This window comes from Anas platyrhynchos, chromosome 20, assembly GCF_047663525.1.
Source record: "Anas platyrhynchos isolate ZD024472 breed Pekin duck chromosome 20, IASCAAS_PekinDuck_T2T, whole genome shotgun sequence".
NCBI lineage: Eukaryota > Metazoa > Chordata > Aves > Anseriformes > Anatidae > Anas > Anas platyrhynchos.
This window is the reverse complement of record NC_092606.1, coordinates 9,405,175-9,423,603: the sequence shown is the minus strand read 5'-3', so window position 1 is coordinate 9,423,603 and position 18,429 is coordinate 9,405,175. Positions and strand designations below refer to the sequence as shown.

The 18,429-nt window shown below is 48.9% G+C and overlaps 1 protein-coding gene and 1 long non-coding RNA gene across 6 annotated transcripts in view; one reads left to right on the top strand and one right to left on the bottom strand.

Annotated features, from left to right (window-relative positions):
* AUTS2 (activator of transcription and developmental regulator AUTS2) overlaps positions 1–14,855 on the bottom strand; it is a 757,775-nt gene extending 742,920 nt beyond the window's left edge. For 2 of the 5 annotated variants that reach the window (XM_027445972.3, XM_027445976.3), the window contains exon 1: positions 14,439–14,852. In XM_027445972.3, the coding sequence (XP_027301773.1) occupies positions 14,439–14,732 (294 nt within the window). In that variant the 5' untranslated portion in view covers positions 14,733–14,852. Of the gene's footprint in view, positions 1–14,438 lie in introns of all 5 variants that reach the window. The other 3 variants (XM_027445973.3, XM_027445975.3, XM_027445974.3) reach the window with 3 other exon arrangements.
* Positions 14,856–15,978: 1,123 nt separating this feature from the next.
* LOC106016493 (uncharacterized) lies at positions 15,979–18,109 on the top strand. The gene is made up of 2 exons (XR_001189254.4): positions 15,979–16,816; positions 17,360–18,109. It is a non-coding gene; the product is annotated as an uncharacterized lncRNA (long non-coding RNA).
* Positions 18,110–18,429: the final 320 nt, after the last annotated feature.

The following is an 18,429-nucleotide window of genomic DNA, read 5'->3' as shown; positions in this document are numbered from 1 at the left end:
TCCTGCCACCTGTTTAGCTGGTGCTGGAGGCAGCAGTGTGCAGCAGGACGGGAGGCGCCTGCACAGTGCAAGGCGGTGGCACCCCTGTCCCCAAGCAAAGCTACACGCCAAAAACCCCAAGCCATTCCCCAAGGCTGACCCTCAAAACACGTTCATTTTCTAAAAAGGCACCATTGGGAGGCCTTGCATTAAGAGTGTTTCTGGATATAGCTGATAGCATCCTGCTCCTGACTGCACCTAAGGCATACACTTGTTCTAAGTCCACTGTGCTATGATTTTTAACCACACCTTCAAGTACTGTCTTAAGGAGGGATTGATTTAAGCATCTGCACACCCATACTGTCCTTAACTAAAGCCCTGACTGCACCAGCTGCAGCTCCTGGGGGAGCCTCTCCCCACACTAACTTTCTCCCCAGTTCGTTTCTGTGCCCTTTGCTGTGAAAACACACCACATGCAATGCACAGACCTCAGCGTCAGCTTACACAAACCTTATCACAATGCAGCTTTGCTCTTAAATTTCTTACGCAAGGACTAAAAAACCCTGCATTTATTTATATTTTTATAGGCCAGTTAGTAAGAGAGATATCCCAGTTTCATGACATACTACACCAGCAGACCCTGGCATTAATGACAGGCCTAATTTGTTTATCACCATCACAGCTGCCAGAGTTAGTAATACATCCTTTAACATTTCTCATAGCTAGAACAAGACTTTCTTCCTTATTCTGCAATGGATTTAGGAAAATACATTATCATAAGATAGCCTTGATATACACTGCAGCTGGGACAGATAGCATTAGAAGTGATTTAAATCCGAAACAAGCCATAACCAAGCAACACTAACTTTTACATCGTTAATAATCATAACAGTATAAAGAAAAATTAAGCAATCATCAGAATTTCACTGGGTTACCCTTCACATCGGATTTGCTTAATGAAATGATTGTAATCGGCAATTTTAAGGCAGAATTACATTTAGTTTAAAAGGTGGCTGATGATTACACAGGTACCCTCAGTTCCTTAAATATGCATTGTAGCCAGGCCACTGCTGCATATATATATAAACACTGGCATTTCAAGGCCTTACAGTTAAATTATGCAGATATTTTATGTTCCTCACTTACTACTTGAGCAACCTGCAATTGCTAATTAAGTAGCGGAGAAATCTCCAAAGAGAGAGAGCATTATTAAACCCATTCTGCAGACAGAAAAACTCAGCTACAGCAAAATTAACACTCCAGCCCAAAGCAACACTTAAGCACACGATTGACTTCACGCTAAATAGCAGCTCACACATCAGCACTGTCCCCACAGACCTGCTGCGTTCTGTCAAGACACCCAAATGAAATCAAGACACCAGACATGGCACCTCCCCACGAGCATACACAGGGCTCCAAGCAAGGTCGTGGAAGTGGGCTGTGGTTACCCAGGGACAAGCCTGTACCTCCTAGGGAACAGCACTCTTGATTAAAGACAGTGTCTGAAGGACAAGAGCAGTTGGAGGCATAGCTTGGGATGGACCTGCATGAGCCAAACCCCACGGGGCAGCAGCCGGTGACAGCAGCACAAGTGCAGCTCCCATGTTCCAGCTGGGCAGAGCACAAACCTGAGCAGGCAGCAAGTTTTAGAGAGAAGAGACAAAACTGAAACAGAAGGGTCTTCATTGCCTATTACCACTTCCAGCTCTCCCCTTGTGAGGGTGTAAAGGAGGAGCAGGAGCACATCTCCAGCCCGGAAAAGGGCACTGCAGACCTCAAACCTGCACTGGCAAATCCACCCTTGGGACCGTGTGGGTGGAGATGCAGCAAAATCCGAAGGTTTGCCCTGTGCTCCAAAACCTGGGGAGCTGTACAGCTTAAATGCATCCTTTATATGCAAACATAATACAAACAAATGCTCAAAACATGCTGAGTAGCAGCCCAGCACAGAGGACTGACAAAACCCCAAGGTTTCAGAAGTCAGCACCGTGGTCCTTCTATTCTGTGCGTTTTTCCACATTGCAGTTGGCATTGCCCTCCCTCTGAGACGTCTTCCAAGGCTGGCCAGCCCAGACCAAGCTCAGCCATCCACATGGGACAGACAGACAGAGGGATGGACAGCATGCAACAGCAGAAGAGATACCTCCTTCCCCCTGTGCTCAGGGGGACATCGTGCCAGGTATTTCCAATAAACAAACAAACCCTTCCCTAACCTACAGCACACCCTGACAGAGCCGAGTGCAGCCTATCCGCATGAAAACGTGGTGACCCATACTCTAACGCTGTAATCTAATCCTTGAACTAAAGACAGTTTAATGCCTTTACAAATCCATATGTTTTCTAATACCACCATTGCTGTCAGCAGACTACAGGAGAGCCTCTTTGAAGATGGAAGTGAAATGACAAAGCACATCATTGTGAAGGCAATTATATGCTGCAGTAACCATTTTACAATAGCCCATATGGGCTGTATTTCAACAATGCAATTTCCAAATCTGCCTTAGTAAACATATATCTCCGTCCCAAACCCAGGTAGATTTTGCAAAACAAAATAAGACCGCAGCCAGAACAAATCCAAAATATGGATAACAGATGTAAAAATATGCCAACAAGGATACCAGAGCAATTTTTGTCAGAGTACCAAACAAAGAGAGCAGCCACAGCAGACCTCACGAGCCTATTCACAGCAAAGCTACCCATTCAAGAGACTTTGAGACCTGGGTTTATCAGAAATCTGATTATACACTTGCATGCTTTCCTATGCAGCTGCCCAATTCACTGCTGGGGTCATCGTCCCATCCACCTCCCCAGAGACTGCAGAGCAGGGTAACTCGAATCCCAGTTTAGAAGCTAAACTCAGATGTGAACCAAGGCTGTGCAGGCTCACTCCGAGACACCTCTGACACCCCAGACTAGGGCCTAACTGAAGGGGGGGATAAATCAAAAACTAAAAAAAAAAGGTCATTACGCTTCCTATAGCAGCAGCTCCAAGTGCCTGCTCCATCTGCTGAGCAAGCACCAGCCCCTGCGTGGTACCCAGAGCCCAGCACCACTCCAAGCAGCCCCGGGGCTGAGTCCTTCGGAGGCACGGAGCCACCAACAGCCCACTCCAGCCACACAGCTCCCTCCTCTGCATGCAGGGCTGATGAGCACCTTTCATGGGACACAGCTACACAAAAGCAGCAGCTTAGTGGAAAAAGTTTTTAATTGATTGAAGCCCTGGATACCTGCTCCGGGATACTTGTGCCAGCAGCACTGTTTTCTAGGGGCATCAGGGTAAACCACGCATAGGACCAACAGCCAGGAGGTGGTCCTACATCCCACAGAACCCTACAGGCAGGACACTGTCCTACACAGCCACCAGCAATAAAGAAAGGCACAGGCATGAATATCTTTCTCACAGAAGTGAAATAGTAATAAAAAACACCTTAAGCTGCCTATAACAGACAGAAATTGTAAAGGTGAAAATTTACAACTTCATTGCCAACTCATTAGCAACAAACCACCCGCATCGTATTTCTTACGTTTCAATGCCAAGAGCGGCAGGCAGAGGATATCCCACCGGTCACGCGTGCACGGCACAGTGCAAAAAGGTACAGCGACATGGGGAATGCGTGGCTGGGCAGCCAGGTCCAGCAAGAGCCTGATCCAGCTCCTATTATTGTCAGCTCCTCAAAATGATCCAGGGAAGCTGGGCAAGAGCATTTCAAAGACTTTAATCCATGTGAAATATTACTTCCTGGAACCGGAAATTCAATCCCTAGCAATGAAAACAAAAAGCACACTCATAAACGTACCTTTCAACCCAGCCAATACAGTCCTATTTAGGCTCTCTCTTTCATAATAAAAAATTAAAAAAATCCTTTACTCATTAATATAGAGGAAACTTGAAATGATTGCTGTAATTGCAGTTAAAAAATTAATCATGTTTTGAGATAAATGCAGATAAAAGCATGTTTTACTAATTATCTTTTGAAGCTTCTGCTCATGAAAGATTAAAGGTGGAAGAAAAGTTGTTGAAGCATTGAAGACAAAAATCCTACCATTTCAAACCACTTTGAAGCCTCGTACCTAGCACGATTGATCTTTAGTGTCCAGATGTATTAAAAAGGAGCCTTTATAATTCAGAAGAAGTGTAACAAAGCACTGGAGCTTTTATGCAGGCAGCTCCCTGAGAATGCCCACATCGTGCAGTCACCCCTGCAGCAGCACAGACCCCAGCCCTGGCAGGGCAGCAGCCCACTGGGACCACGATGCCCCACAAAGCCCATGGCCACGTCTCCACTTTAGCACCAATAGGGCAAAGAGCTTCAAGCCGCATTTCAAAGCCCAGCTGAGTTCTGGGCATCATTAAGCTCTCAAGAATCAGTCACATACATCTCCTAACAAAGCTGTTTGATTTATGTTTGCAGCCCAAGGGTCTGCAAACTTCAGAGGAGGTCGCTGGAAGCAGCGGAGGGAAGCAGGGCTCTGGGACAGCCGCTCACGGAGGAGATGCCAGCAAACCCACAGAAGGTGAGGTCTTTCAAACAGCCATCTCAGGTGCTGGCACCATCTGTGTAACAGAAAACCCAGTTTGGCAGCCACATGGGTTACACACAAGACGTGTGAGGACCCATTTCCATGCCTGGGGCTTTTCAAGGAATGCAGGTTATCTGGATGCAAGATACTCAGAGGAAAGCCCGGTACTTCCCTTCACCTGCCTGCAACCAACAAGGCAGGTCATTCCCCTCCTGCTCCATACCAACACACTATTTTATAATCAGCATTTTGCCAACTAGCTCTAAAAACTCCAAGAAAGTTGATTCAGAGAGTAAATGTGTCAACTGCCGGCTTAAATTCAGCACACAGGTGTCCACGGCTCCACTGGCAAATACTAGGTTTCTGCAAATTGAAACAAGTTGAAAAAATACTATTATATCAAATTGCTAAGATACTTTACAGCCATTTCATAGACTCACTTATGATTTACATCAGATTTGAATTGTTCCAATATATCTGAAATACATACATTTTAGAGGCATTTCTTACTGGCAACCTCAGTCACCTGCAGCACGAGGACCAACATCTGTTGCTACAGCGCAATTTTCAAAAGCATTTACCTGAGCTCAAACACTAAGTCAACATGAAGGACTCTTTACTCCTCTCGAGTTGAGAGAGAGTTAGGACAGATCTGAAACAGCCCAGCTGACACCTCTTTTCTCAGGCAAGTTTCCCATTTAAAGAACACTTCTCCACGTCCATCACCTGCGCTGTATTTCTTGCTCCTATCCCCACTTCTCCAAATCTTTTTACCCTCTCCAATCACAAGGCATCAGTGACACCAAATAAAGGATTTCTGCTGTTGCTACAAACCTGAAAAGGGCTAGGTAAGAGATTAAATAGTTGGGTTTTTCATAACCACACATCCAAGGAAATGTGCCAATGTCTTTTTATTTGCATATCTGGCAGACTGCCCCAGACAACTAATACATAAGTGACAGCGTACAGGTGTATTAGTTTAGAGTTTGCCTTTAATCTAGAGGTGTCAATTTGCTTCTGTTTTAATTACATCCATCTTGATATGTTATTACAACCTCATGAAACTTCTTCATTATGTGAATGGCTATAAATACATACACATGACAAACAGTTGTTATAAATTTTCTGGTTCAGCAGTGGAGGCACAATATCGTAGCCCACACATCACGTACATTTAAAGTTTCGGTGCTTCCTTGCCTCCCGCCTTCTCCCCTCCCCCTTCCCTTCCTTTTATTTTCTTTCATCCAAGACCAAGATTTAATTTTTATTTATTTCTTCATTTAATGGATGCACTGAAATTCCCTTGCTGGTAGCCGCATTCTGATACAAACGCTATCAGCTTACAGAGCCCTTCCAGCATATGTGTGTCCTTCTGCGCTGCCTCTCCGCGAGAATGTCTGTTTGTCATTAGGCAAATATAAGGAGATTGCACTGAGGTCTTATAAACATGCAAAGATCCACTTTTGTAGTTACATAATTCACTGAGTTTTTCAACACACATTCTGAGGTTGAAAACTTGGCAAATCCATCCACCAGATGTATCTTTCTGATCCCAGAACTCATTAAAATTTACTTTTTTTTTTTTTTTGAAAGTCCAGCCGACTCAGCTGTTGAGCCACATTAATTGCATTTTTATTATTTTTTTCCATAGTTAAAGTGACTAATGCTGGAAGAGTCACTGCCTATAAGCACAATAGCCAGCCAGTAGAAATTACTAGGACTTTTAATCGTTCAGTAATATCCAAATCACATAAAATAAAGAGAGGCAATTTTGTCCCCTCAAAACAGACGGTTCTGATTTTCAGTATTTATTTTGAATTTTTTTTTAAGGGAAGAAAAGAAAGGAGAAAAGACACAATTTCACACCAGAAGATTCCATTCAAAGGTCAAAGTGCCCTTGACATGCATTAAAACCCACAATGCTAGCAGAGTTGCAACATAAATTGTCCCCACCAGCAGCACTTCTTCCTCTGCCTTCTTACCACAGGGCCTCCTCTGAGGTCAAATCTACTTTCTCTGCCCCAGCCCCTCTCCAATGGGTTTTGTGCTGTGCCTGGCCATTCAGCACATCTGGCCAGCTCTGGAGCAAGCTGGAGAGAGCATGTTATCCAGCTCTTGCCACAGCAGCACCTCCCAGCTCCTGCCCATGTCCTGGGGAAGCTGGGGACCAGATGTCAGCATCTGGAGGACCCTGGAAGGATGCTCCCAACACATTTTATATCAAAGGGCTGGTTTATCCTGCTGCCTCTCCTCCACTCCCACCATACCCGTGAGAAGAGGCATCACAAAAGCCGATCCTCACATTGAGAGGTCTGCCCATGCCAACAGCAACCTGTGTGTGGTCCAGGAAAGGTTGGCACTAACCAGTTGTCTTCTTGGTTCCGTTTCACAGGCAAAGTAATGAAAAATGCCTTTGGCGTGCCAGGAGGGTGAGTTAACAGCAGCAGTAGGGCACTTCAGAGCAATCTGCAAACTTGGTTACCTGTTACCAGCCATCCTCTTAAAAAATCATCCCTCTCATAGCTCGTTACAGAGCACAGCTTCTCAAAGACCTTCATGAATTCAGTTCTTGGTCTGTCCATCATACAATTGCATGGGAGTGCAAAACACACCTGAAAGAGAGATACACCTCATCTACACCTACAGTGCCACACAAGGAAAACCCCTCCAGAACTTCAGCCACCCTACAGCTAATCTAAGCCCAAATTTTCTAGCGCCTACCTCTATTTCCCTCTCTGACTGCAGTGTGCACCATCCTCTTGCAGCACCCCCACACCTGCCCCAGATGGCTCCATCCAGAGGATGCCCAGCACAGCACACACCTCGAAGGCTGGAGAAGTCTGCTCATTGTCATGAGCTCATCCAGCAAAGGGCAAGCCTGGGCTTGTGGATGGAGAAAACAGATTGCTGGTGTTTTTATTTCCAAACCTATAATTCCCCCTTTGCTACCGAACAAAAGCACAAAAAGATGCAATTTATAAAAGCACTGGTTTTAGAGGAGAAGCAACTTCCACTCTGAAAAGCTGGCAAACGTGCACAACAGATTAATGGGCGATCATTTCTGCAGAGAACACCAAGCTGATCTCCTGCATAGCTGTGGAGTAACTATTCCCACTTGGACTTGGGATATCAATCACATCAGTGCACCAAGCGGCATTACAGAGCCTGAAGTCCAGACAGCCGGGCACTTGGACACAGCACATATTAACACACCTCTGCACCCCTACCACATCTTCATCTCGGGAGATCTTAAAACCAGGAGGACCAAGCAGCACACCGAACAAAACCCAAGTAAATCCACAAGGAGTGAATGTCAAGCAACGTGATCAAATTACACCTGACAGGCAAAAAGCCACAAAGAGAGAAAAACGCGCGGTGCCGGGGAATAACCCACTTCTCCTGCAGACTTTCACGCCGCCGCTCCTGCAGACAGTAAGGCAGAACCAAAACTCCTCCTTATTGCGTTTACCAGACTAAAGATTTACCCTTTTGGTTAAAGCCTTCCCTCTCCAGCACACGAGTGTGTGAACTTCAGCAGCAGTGTTGCCAAGATACAAGGAGAAAAATCTCAAGATATTAAGGTAACACACTATTTAAAGGCAAACAGTACAGCAGAGCTGAGCTGGGGATCTGACAAATTGCCACTGCACGTTCTGCTGTTACAGCAAAACAAATCCCTACCTGCATTAGCCATTTCTCATTACTTACAAAGTAGATTTTCATAATATCCATTTTACAACAAAGGAATTTAGAGGACTGTGATGTTCTGAAGTGGTCTTCACCATGGCTTGGCACCACGTCAAAACGACAACAAACCAACTACACAAGAAATGCATGCAGCTGGTAATTTGTGGCACACACCAAGCCAAACCCCAGCGAGAATACAGATACTGAGCTGATAAATCGTACGGATGATATACATGAACATAGAGAAACAGCGCAAGTAGTTTCCCTCGCAGAAGGCTGCAGTTTGAGTAGAGGAAAGCTCAGAGTTAAACATTGCCACGTTTCAGCCCACAACCTCCTAACTCCGTTACCCTTTTATTAATTGCATTTGAGACTTCACTAAACTTGAGCTTAGGCTATTTTTAAAACCTATCTGACTCAACTTATTGTTGCTCAGAACAAAGATTAAACTTCTAATTTAGCTGCAGATAATTACAAGGCTGCAGGTCAGACCCCCAGTGTAATACGGAAGGGTCTTCCACTCAAATTGCCAGAAACATTAAAAAAAAATAAAAAAACTAACAGATGGGGAGAAAGGGGGGCATTTCATTGAGCGAGGAATCCTGCCTCTCTCTCTCAGCTGAAGAGTTACCAGGTTTAACAACACTTAGGCAGGGGCTGAGCGTTCCCCAGCAGTGCGGGCAGGGCTCCCACCAGGGCACAGAGCAGACCCCACCTGCAGCTCCCATCAACATCTCCCTCCAGTTGTGTTCCCATCCAGTCCCTGATATTCCTCTACTGATCTCAGCGTTGTAACTCAATCTTTCAATTACTCAGCCCCTTGATGTCTTTCTGCTGATTTTTTGGCCTTTCCCTAGTGATCATTTTCCTTCCAAGTTCCTGATCCTTTACCCTTATTTTATAAATCTGTTTCTTTACACTCCCTCATCCCAGCAGAGGCCCCAGATATTTAATGAGAAAGGGCTTACTTTCTCACCCAAATAGCGGAGGAGAAAAAAAAAAGATGCCAAGATAAAAAAGGATAAGGGTGTCTTTTGTCCTATTGATACGTGGTATAATTCCCATTAATGTTGAGCTTAAAGAGCGGGGCCAGTGGAGACTACTTGAATCACATCTATCTAAAGAACTTGTCCTTATAGTTTAAACTCTTCCTTCTTTAACTCAAGGCCATTGTGCCTCCTACTACCACCCATGGGAAAGGCAAAAATCCCCACCTTCATTACATTGTTACCTTCAGGAGTTTAAAAGAGTATTTATGCAAGGATCACAATCCTCAGTCATTATGTGCGCAAAGAGATGATAACAGCTCTTCAACAGCTACATGAATCGGGGGGAGCTGGGGGTGCCCAGCCTCACAGAAAAGTAACAGGCTTTTATTCACATGTCCAAATTATAGTAACATAGGTTTCAAAAATTACCCGAGAGGTTCCTTTTGTGGAACACACATCCTGCTGCTCGCAGTCCCGGTTTCAGTTTTGGTTGCTGGTTTTTCATCTCTGGTCGCAGAGGGTTTTCATCGAGAGATTCAGCTGCTCTGTCAAGGTTATCTCAAAATTTGATCTCAGGTCAATTTACTGTTTCCTCTAAACACATAATGAAAATAATAAGCACATCGCTTCATATGATATCCCAGCGTCACACAAAACCTAATGCCACTTGTTATCCGCAGATACCTTCATTTAGTTACTACCTTCTTTTCTCTGCTGGTCTAAATCTGAAGACATGCGTGTGCAAACAGACTAGGACAAACACCAAAGAACCTAAGCAGTCAATAAATACAGGAAGGACTACCAAGATTTGCTGACAGCACTGAACAAACACCTGATGTTATGATGCTGCTGCGGTAAGACACGAAGATCAAATTCCTTTTGAAATATGAAAGGATAGAGACAAGGCAGGACAAACTGTGTCGGAATCTCAGAGATTTTAAGTAAAGGCTAATCAAGCCACGAAAAGGCTGGTGTGAAGAGCACGATTTGGGGAGAAACCCACTGCCAGCCAGTTGTTCTGGTGTCCGAGCCCAAGCTTCTGCTGCCACACAACCAACCTATTGATAAGTGGTTTTGGTGGGCACCACACAATGGTTATTAAAGCAAATTCCTGCCTTCAGATGCACACACAGGGTTACACTGTGTGTACACAGCACACAGACATGCTGTTTAGACCACAGCATCTTCAAAACCTCCCATTATTTCCACATTTTGTTTGTGTAACAGCACTGTTTCTATTTAAAAGCCGCTATCAGCTGTTAAGTTTTACTCCATTTAGTCTTGCATTATTTTGTGCCCTCAATAGGTAGAACTGCCATAGCTAACATCTGCCTAAATCACACAAACTCAGTGGAACAATTGCTTAAAAATTATTTACACTAGGTGGATGGAATCATCCGACACAGAATTTGAAACTCATTAAGCAGCTCCTTGACAAATATTTGTCAGCATTTCTCATTTGTAATTAATTACATTGGGCTTTACCTGACGATAATTTAGCATGGTCTCGAAACAGACTGATGTCTGCATGCTGAACAGAAATTAGTTTGAACGTGTGGTGAGGAACTGCGCTGGTTTTACGGAACAAGATTCACCATTTAAATGCAAGCTCACCCCTCCCTGTGCCATTTCTATCTGTGCTTTATAAATAAATATCTCTGTCCCATTTCAAGCTTGTCAGATGAACTGCCCGAGCTGAAGCTAAACAAACATCCGCAGAAAAAGCTCATTACCTTACTGAGGGTTCAGAAAACCCAAAACCAACTGCTTGCTCCATACGGATGGTTGGAGCTGACTCAGGAAACACAGAGTACTTCCCAGACTTTAAGCTATCTTAACATTCAGGTCAGATTTCGTTTCTCATCACAGCAAACCACCTTCCCCACCGCACGCCAACAGCCCTGCCACATCGCCCTCCTGCCCAACGTGCCGGAGGAGGAAGGAGACATCTGTGCAATCCCACCTGCCTGAGAGCTCCACAGAAACCTCCCCAGCACATCACACAGAAAGTCACCCCAACAGATCCATTTATCACCTCCTGAAGGAACACCCTTTCCCTGTCAAACCAGCATCAACAATGCAAAGCTGGGTTTGGAGAACCTCACGCAGTGATTGTTGGAAACAAACGTGCCAGAGGTGCAGGCTACAGCAAGAGGTCAGCTCGGTGTCCTGCTGAGCACAGACACCAGATGTCTGCACCCTTCTCCTCTTCCAGACTAGAAGATTTTGGGAGGCCAGAGAGCTGAGGGGTGAGTGAGTGCCGTGGAGCGATGCACAGAGCCTGCTGCACATAGTCCCAGCAAGGCCACCCGCGGGAGGACGCGGTGCTGAGATCAAGCTGCAGGACTACACCGCTGTGCTAAACCAGAGGCACCTGGGGGCTGCTGAAGGTCAGAGCTCCCTGTGGGGCACAGGACTTCAGAGCACCTCACTACAGCAGAGCCTCATCAGACCAGGCAAGGAGCAGTCTGGCCACGTTTGCAGTAACAGCAGATTTGCTCAACTGTTGCTCCAAGACAAAAACAACCAAAAAAAAGTCAATGAGAACCTGCTGTCTTTGCCCACTTCCCTCTTCCCCTGCTATTCCCCACGCAAATATAAAGGAGATCAAGGTCCAGGCTGTCATAAACCCTGCTGCAGATAACTAGAAGCAGACGGCCTCTCTTTCTACACCAAACAATTTACACTGCAGAAGCAGAGGAGGCTACTGATACCTGGACAGAAAAGCAGCTCTAAGAGTGGGAGCTGCTTAAAGAGATAATTGTGCTTTAAGGGATGGGAAATTTTATCAACATGCCCGTAATTGGTGTTAACAGACACAGAGGACTCCTGTTGGAACTACAGTGGCCATCAGGTGCATCTTCTCCTGCAGCACCGGTGTCCCCTTAGAGTCCACAAGCCCCACACAACCTGGCGTTTTGCACAGTTTGGGCTTTTCAGTCACCCCAACACAAGGCATTTAGAAAAGGTCAAGCAAAACAAAGCTATGTGGAAATCCTTGCTCTTGTTCACAGCTTTATTCGCAGCACCCACAAAAAGATCCCCTGGGGCAACAGCCGGCTCCCACCCAACTCACACACCTCCTGCCACAAAGGTGGGCTCATGAGCAGGGTGCTCAGCCTCGTCCCTCCACATCCCCCCCGTGCCAACCAACCCACACGCTGCCCATCCCGGAGCACAGGTTTAGATCTTCCCATGGTGTGAAGTTCTGAACATCGATCCTCACTGCTATTACCAACAAGCAGACTAAACACACCCTCTGTCTCACACTCTTGGCTGCACTAAGCCTGAGAACAGGCTGAAGTTCAAGCACAAAGCCCAGTAGGGCAATCCTGTCATGCTGGGCACAGAAATCTTCTGCAACCTGGGGAGAAACCTCCACGGCTCCAAAGAGCCCGAGGCAGATCCAAAACACGAGGTGTGTAAACACCAGGGCACCTCTCCACGGCACCCAGGGCTTCTCAGCTCTGGTATGAGTTGAGACAAGAACCTGAACATCTCCCCTGGGCTGAGACATCTCGCGACCTCCTTGCCAGCGCTGAAATCGCAGTGAAAACTTGAGGCTGCTACGAGCAATGCACGCGGTAATTCCTGCTACGTTGGGCTTGTGCCTGAGACACCTTCATCTCCCTCTGATCCTCGGAAACAACTTTCTCAACACATACACCGAGCTGCAGGGAAAAGCACCTAACAATGATTTTGTGACATTATTTCTCAACGCAGCATGAAATCGTTAGGTCAAAATGTGCCACCTATCACATGAACATTAAAAGTATGTCAAGTCTCAGTGTGCGAGCTATTGTTTTATCTGAATGTGATATTAGCTGGCAGAACTGGGTAATGTTTCTGCGCTCCTTTTTAGCGATATAGGATTACAACAGGATGCAAGTAGTAGCCATTCTTGGCTTTGTAACGGGGAAAAAAAGCACAGCAATTTTCATTTCAAGTGGAAAATAAATAAATAAGGAGTGAAACACAAAAGACATTTTTTCCAAAACACCCTACAAGTTCTGAACATAAAACTTGCTCCTCGATTCCCCTCCAGGAAGGGCTACGGCCAAATTCTCGAGTCCATATTCCCACAAAACCCCTAACGACACGAACCGGGGCTTTGTTTGAGGAAGAAGAGAATTTTGTCCAAATCCTCAGCTTGCAAATCCCACTCTTGCCGACAAAGACACGTCCACGCTCCTCTCCACGGCTCACGTAGGACACTGGTGGACGGGCTCACCAGGTGAGAGGGGTGGCAGCGGGGAGCCTGGCCATCCCCAGCACTGGTTCACCATCACCCACACGAGCCTCTCGCCAGCCACGCGGAGGCTCTCGGGGGGAGCAGATCCTCCCTTGGCTTACACCGGGAGGAGATCTCTGCCAGACATGAGTCTGGGCTGGTGCAGGTGTAACCAAGGACAAAATTTGGCTCCAAAGGGTGGAAAAAAAAATCAAAAAAAACAACAAAGAAAAAACCAACACCAGAAAATGCCACTAAGTATTCCTGGCTAAATATTTAAACAGCTTAAGAGCTACACAGATTTTTTTGTTAAACAATCAGCTTCATCTTCGCATTTATTTTGACAGTTCATAATTGTTACAGTTGTGATTCCAGTGCATGTAAACCCAAATAAATCTGCCTTTCACCACGCAAACTTCTCCCGAGCAGAAGTTAGGAACAACAAAGCCCTCCGAGAGCAGCGGGGCCGGGGCTCCCCCGGCATCACCCCCCCAACCCCGAGCCCCCGGGGGGTGACAGCGGCCGGGGGGGGGCCCGGGCCCGGGGCTCCCCCTCGGGAGAAGAGGCGCCGCCCCCCTTTATTTTGGGGACAGGCAGACACAGACAGACAGACACCGCTCCCCCCCCCGGGGGAGGCCGCGCCGCCCACCCGTGCCAAGGGGGGGATGGAAGAAAAACGGGGGGGGGGGGGGCTCGGCCCCGGGACACCGGGCGAGAAAAGTTTGCTCCGGGGGAGGGCAGCGGCTGGGGGGGGGGACACGAGGAGACGCGGGGGGCACACAGCAGGGTGCGGGGGACACAACCGGCCGGGGGGGGACACGCCGGGGCGGGGGGGTCCCGCTGCCGGCCGCGGTCCCCGCGCTGCAGGTGTCCCCGGGCCGGGGCCGGGGCCGGTCCGAAGGGGCGGCGGGGGCGCCCCCGGCCCCAAAGGCGGGGGTCGCAGGGGCCGGGGGCGGCCGGCAGCGGGCGGGGGCCCCCCCGCGGCCGCCCCCGCACACAATGAGGCGCACACAAAGCGCCGCCGCTCCTACCTCCAGCGCCTCCAAAGTGACGAAGCTGGCCATCGCGAAGCCGTCGATAATGTCCTCTTCGGCCGAGGAGGACTCCCGCCGCTTCCTGCGGGGGGGCCGCGGCCGGGACGGCGCCGGGGGCCCATTGTCTTCCTTCTCGGAGCCCGAGGACGAGAGCGCCGCGGCGGCCCCGGGGCCGGCGGCCCCGCCGGAGGCAGCGCCCCGCCGGCCGCCCTTGGCTCGCCGCTCCCGGTCGCGCTGGGAGCGCGATCGCCGCTTCTTCCGCAGCCCGTTGCATCGCGCCGGGCCGTCCATGGCTCTGGCCGGCTCTCCCGCTGGCTCTCGGCCCCCCCCGCCCCACCGCCGCCGCCGCGGATCCGGCTCCCCCGGCGGAATAACGGGGGAGGGAGGGAGGGAGAGAGGGAAGGAGAAAGGGAGGGAGGGGAGGACGGGCAGGGGGTGGGGGGGGGTGGGGGGGGGATGAAAGAATCCGAGCGCGGTTCCACCGCCACCAGCAGCGAGCACCAAATGTAAGAGATTCCTATAAGCGAGCCAAGGAAAGTAATGGCTGATCTCAGGTCGCCTTTGTAAAAAAAAAAAAAAAAAAAAAAAAAAAAAAAAGCGAGAGAAAGGAGAAAAAAAAAAAAGCCTCTCCAAGCAGGCAATAAATCAGAATAGCGGAATGCTTTGATCAAGGGGCTGGGAGGGCGAGGATCTCCGAAAGAGAGGAGGAAAAAAAAAAAAAGCAGAAAAGAAGGGGGGGAATAAAGAAAGAAGGAGAGAGACCCGCTGGAAGGAGGGAGCTGAGAGTATTTCCTTGCACAAAATTTATTTTCTTTCTTCCTTTCCTCCCCAACTAGAAGAAGTTCCGAGGGGGGTGGGTGGAAAAAAAAAATATATCTGGATGTCTGGAGCTCCCTTTCTGTCTGCGTGTGTGTGTGTGTGTGTGTGTGCGGGGAAGGGTGCAGCCTTCCCCTCCCCGCCGCCACGCACTGCTCTCCCCTCCGCCTTTATCTGCGCGGATCAAACACAACAATAATGATAACGAGGCGTCCAGATGCGATTTTCTCAGGCACCGACCAGGGCTGGACTCCGGAGCGGAGATCGGATCCCAGCCCGGCCCCTCCAAAAAAAAAAAAAACAAAAAAAAAACCCAGAACCAAACAATAAAAGAAAAAAAAAAAAAGAAAAAACCCACACCAAAACACGCCCACCCACCCCGGCTATTAATACGGATCAATCACGACAAATTCATCGGATTAATTGTGGCGAGGAGTGGGCGGGGGGGTGGGGGGGGTGCTGGTGACAATAAATCCGAGCGGAGAGGAGGCTGCCCCCTCCCCAAAAGCAACCAGAGGCGAAGAAGAATAAATAATAGAAGGAATAAAAAAAAAAAGGAGGAAGAAGAAAAAAAAAAAAAAAAAGGTGCTGATGAGGCTCGAATACGCTCCAGCGGGGACGGCGGCACCGGTGCGCGCTTTCTGCTGCCTCGCCCCGACCGCGGGGGGGTGCAGCGGGCCGGGCCCCCCCGGGCTGCTTGGCGGAGGAGGTTGGAGGGGGTGCTGGGGGGAAGGGGGGGCGGCGGAGGGAGCCCCGGCCCCGGGGCGCTGCGGGGCGGCCCCGGCGCTGCCGGCCCCCGGCGGTCCCGGCCCGGCCCCGCTCCGCTCCGCGCCGGTCACGTGGAGCCGGAGCCGCCGCCGCCCGCTCCCCGCCGCGCGAAATGCGGCGCCCCGGCCGCGCGAAATAAGTCGCGGGCATGCGCGCAGGGCCTGCGCACTGCGCGGGTGGGGGCAGGCGGGAGGCAGGGGGAGGCCCGGCCGCACCCCCCCGCCCGGCTGTGGCGCGGTTCCCGCCCCGCTGCCCCCCCCTCCCGTCGAGTTTGGGCTCAGTTCTCGCCGTCCCGTGTCCCCGCTCCGTGTCTGCTTCCCCCCCTGCCGGCTCGCAGCCCCCCCCTCGGGTGCCCTCCCGCACCGCCCCCCGGGGACGCGGCGTGGCTGCTGCCCCTCGAGGGGAGCCCCCCGCCCGTGGGGGCAGCGCCCCAACATGGCCGCCCCTCCGTCATGGTGCCCTGCCCGTGTGGAGCCAGCGGCCGCCTCGCCTTCAGCTCCAACCGCTGCTGGGCGGCAGGGACGTGTTACCCTCATCACCTGCCTCGCCTCATGGCCGGAGCCCTGACAAGTGTCCGATAACTGAGCTCCAAGCACCCGATGACTGAGCTTGTGCTCGTGGTCACCCTTTTCATCCTCATCTTCCTCCATCTCCTCCACAGGGGAATGGGCTGAGGGAAGAGGCATGGAAGGCGAAGCCGTTGGGTCTGCATTAGGAGCGGGGACCTGGGAGGACGAGAAGATTTGCTAGGATGGAAGATGGAGGAACAAACCACAGCCAGCAGGAGCGAGGTGAGGAGGAGAACCCAACTGGTGTGCTCAGGGCAGAGAAGCGGGGCTGTGGAAGCACACCTTGGGGTTTCCTCTGTCCACCTGATGAGCAGGCTGTTGCAGGGTTTGAAACGTATTGGGGGGATAGGTGGGGAAAAATAAATAAATAAATAAATAAAAGAATTGGAAATCATTTAACACTATCTCTACAAGATCTCTACAAGAAGCTTGTTACGGGCTCCTTGGTCTGCCTCTTGCTGCCTGCTGTAGCTGCTAATCGTTGCTCCGCTGAGACACCAAGGAGGGCCACAACAAGCGGCACATGGGCTGAGAGCTCCAGTGTGTGTTTTTCCAGCAGTCTCCCTGCGGGCTGCTCTGACTCTCAAGGGATGATGCTCTGTTTGGTTGTGTAATGTGTTGTTTACTTTGTACCCTAACACTTGGGCCACTCTGATCAAGCAATATCCTTAATATATTTTAATAAGAATAAGAATATTAACCGCTCACACAAAATACTGGGAATTGGATATACCTTTTTTTTTTTTTTTTTTTCTTTTCCTGAAGGCAAATGACATTTTGCCACCGCTCTCCACACAACATCTCCCGTGTGGTATGCAGTGACTTTTGAGCTGCTACGTATGGGTGTGAACCAAAAGAAAAGGAAGTACAAAGCCGTCGGTAACCTGATAGTGTAAGAGTGTGTACCTTGCAGAAGGCCACGCTGCTCCTTGCAGAGGCACATGGCTGGTTTTTAAACATTCTCAAATATCAAGCTGGAGAACATCACCTCCTAGATCTGACCCTAGATCTCCCTGTTCAGATTTCTTGCTGTTCAACGCTACGTTTTGCTACCTTGCTTCAGTTTCTTGTGTCTCACTTCTAGCTGCCTGCCAGGTCTATATAATCTGACTATACAGAAGAGGTTGTACGGGTATTGTTAAAGTGATGCAATTTGTGTGTACAGGCAAGCTCAAATATTACAAAGTCTCTGTCTTCTGAGAAATATTAAGCTCTACTGTATCAAACAACTGTTACCTGTTGGGCTTTTTGGAAAATAACTATGTAATTTCCAGGGCAATGTAATTGATTACAGTTTCCTGCACATCCATCACCATTAAAGTGACTTAAGAGACCTGTAGTCGGATGTGTTTCTGCTGACATTCATTGCATGGCTGAAAGTCTGCTCAGTCTGTTTTGTTCCTGAATGCACGTATGTGGAAAACAGAAATGGTGTGTGATTTATTTTACGTTCTTTATAGAAACAAATCCGTAGATTTGCATGTCTACTGAAAAAAAATAAAAAATGAAAACACATCCATCTAATTCATTCTCTGCTACAAAACATTTTTCTTCTGGGAAGTATCAAGCATTTGAAATCACTGGTCACCTCCCTGTGTACACTACAGGCAAATTATCCCTTTTCTGGGTGTGATCTAGCACCAGCAGGAGCATTTCCATCAACCTTAATTGATTTGGGAGGGAGGGCAAGTAGGCCTTGCTGTTCCACAGAACCTCAGACAGATGCTCAGGAAGTTCTCTCTCCAGTGTGTTCTTGCCTCCAGCTGAGCATTTCAAGTGATCTTACTGGGAAGGGTACAGCAGACCTCCATGCACATTTGTTCTTAGGCCACCTG